General features: G+C 48.4%; 1 protein-coding gene across 1 annotated transcript in view; it reads left to right on the top strand.

The window, feature by feature from the left end:
* Positions 1 to 1945, top strand: part of stxbp4 (syntaxin binding protein 4) — a 50258-nt gene that overhangs the window by 20922 nt on the left and 27391 nt on the right. Inside the window, exons 12-14 of the mRNA XM_037690975.1 lie at positions 536 to 612; positions 1181 to 1277; positions 1523 to 1647. Coding sequence (XP_037546903.1) covers positions 536 to 612; positions 1181 to 1277; positions 1523 to 1647 — 299 coding nt within the window. The remainder of the gene's footprint in view (positions 1 to 535; positions 613 to 1180; positions 1278 to 1522; positions 1648 to 1945) is intronic.

A 1945-nucleotide genomic window follows, 5' to 3' on the forward strand; every position in this document is an offset into this window, starting at 1 on the left:
TTTGTTTGTTGTTCCTTGATTGTTTGTTTATTGTTCCTTTATTGTTTGTTTAGTTCTTGTTTGTTTATGGCTCTTTGTTGAGGTTTTGATTTGACTGTCATGATCAGAACCAGGGGCAGCACGGTGGAGCAACTGGTAGAGCTGCTGCCTCTCAGCGAGCAGGTCCCTGGTTCAAACCCCGGTCCAGGGGCCTTTCTGGGTGGAGTTTGCATGTTCTCTCCGTGCATGCGTGGGTTTTCTCCGGGTGCTCCAGTTTCCTCCCACAGACCAAAAACATGCATGTTAGGCTGATTGGTAACTCTAAATTGTCCCTAGGTGTGAGTGAGAGAGTGAATGGTTGTTTGTCTCGTTTGTCTCCATGTGTCCCTGTGATGGACTGGAGACCTGTCCAGGGTGTCCCCCGCCCCTCGCACAGTGATTGCTGGACATGGGCACCAGTGACCCCCGTGACCCAAAATAGAATGAGCGGGTAAAGATTATAGATGGATGGATCAGAACCAGCTGAGTCTGAGTGGTTCTCTTTGTGTGGTTTCAGACTCCATTAGCCCAGTGGCTCAGAGGACGTGTTCCCTCGGCGCCGGCTGCCGGTTCAAACTGGATCGACTGGAGCAGGTGAGGTTCCTCTGTGTTCTTCAACCAAATGATCAGAACAGGTTCTGTGCGGAACCAGAGAGAACACAGAAGGTTCTGCTGATTCCTAGAAGAAAAACAAACTGATTCTGAGACGAACAGGAAGTGACATCACAGCAGTGGAGTCCAGAGGGCGGAGCTCCATCAAGTTGTCAGGTCTCTCTTGTAAATGAGTCCCCGAGGCTCAGTGGGATTAACCTCTAGAAATAAAGGTTGAATGAAAAAAGTTCTAGATCAACAGGTTTTCTTTGGATGATTTGTCCCCCAGTTTGAGATTTTGTCTCAACAAACAAACAAACAAACAAACAGACAAATGTGTTTCTCTGTAGAACATGACTCAGTTTAGAACAAAGATGAGCAGAACCTTCAACCAATCAGTGACGAGCTGACATATTGATCTGTGTGTGTGCGTGTGTGTGTGTGTGTGTGTGTGCGTGTGTGTGTGTGTGTGTGTGCGTGTGTGCGTGTGTGCGTGTGTGTGTGTGTGTGTGTGCGTGTGTGTGTGCGTGTGCGTGTGTGCGTGTGTGTGTGTGTGTGTGTGTGCGTCCAGGCTCTGGGTCTGATCGGTCTGAAGCTCACAGAGGCTCAACAACAGGCTCTGCGGTCCAGACTACGAGCGGATCCAAAGGGGACGGTGGCTTTTACAGGTATGTACGTGCGCACACACACATGCACGTGTGCACACACACATGCAGAGGTAATGTTTGTGTAAAGAAGTTTAGTTTTAAGATAAATGTTGATTCAGTTTAATGACAAATTGATTTATGATTATTCAAAGTCCAGACCGGTCCAGTTTGGTTCTAACGGTTCTGGACTGGTTCTGTTCATTAAAACGACACCACAGCAGCCTGTTTGTGTGAACTAGACCCATTTATCTGTGTTCTGGTTCCAGATTTTGAGGTTCTGATCCGGGACTTGTTCAAACCCCAGCTGGACGAGCTGTTCGGCAACCAGCCAGGGTCCAGGTTCAGGTCTGAAGACCTCTGCAGCCTCCTGGAGTCCCCCACCAACCCACCGGTACGGGTCAAGGTTCTGAACATCTGAAACGGGTCATCCGGGTGAAACCATCAATCAGGTCCAGGTCCAGAACTATAGATCCAGAGCTCCGCATCCAGAACTATAGATCTAGAGCTCCAGGTCCAGAACTATAGATTCAGAACTATAGATCTAGAGCTCCAGGTCCAGAACTATAGATCCAGAACTATAGATCTAGAGCTCCAGGTCCAGAACTATAGATCTAGATCACCAGGTCCAAACTATAGATCCAGAACTATAGATCCAGAGCTCCAGGTCCAAACTATAGATCCCGAGCTCC

This window comes from Nematolebias whitei, chromosome 17 (genome assembly GCF_014905685.2).
Source record: "Nematolebias whitei isolate Nwh7 chromosome 17, NemWhi1, whole genome shotgun sequence".
In the NCBI taxonomy this organism is placed as follows: Eukaryota; Metazoa; Chordata; class Actinopteri; order Cyprinodontiformes; family Rivulidae; genus Nematolebias; species Nematolebias whitei.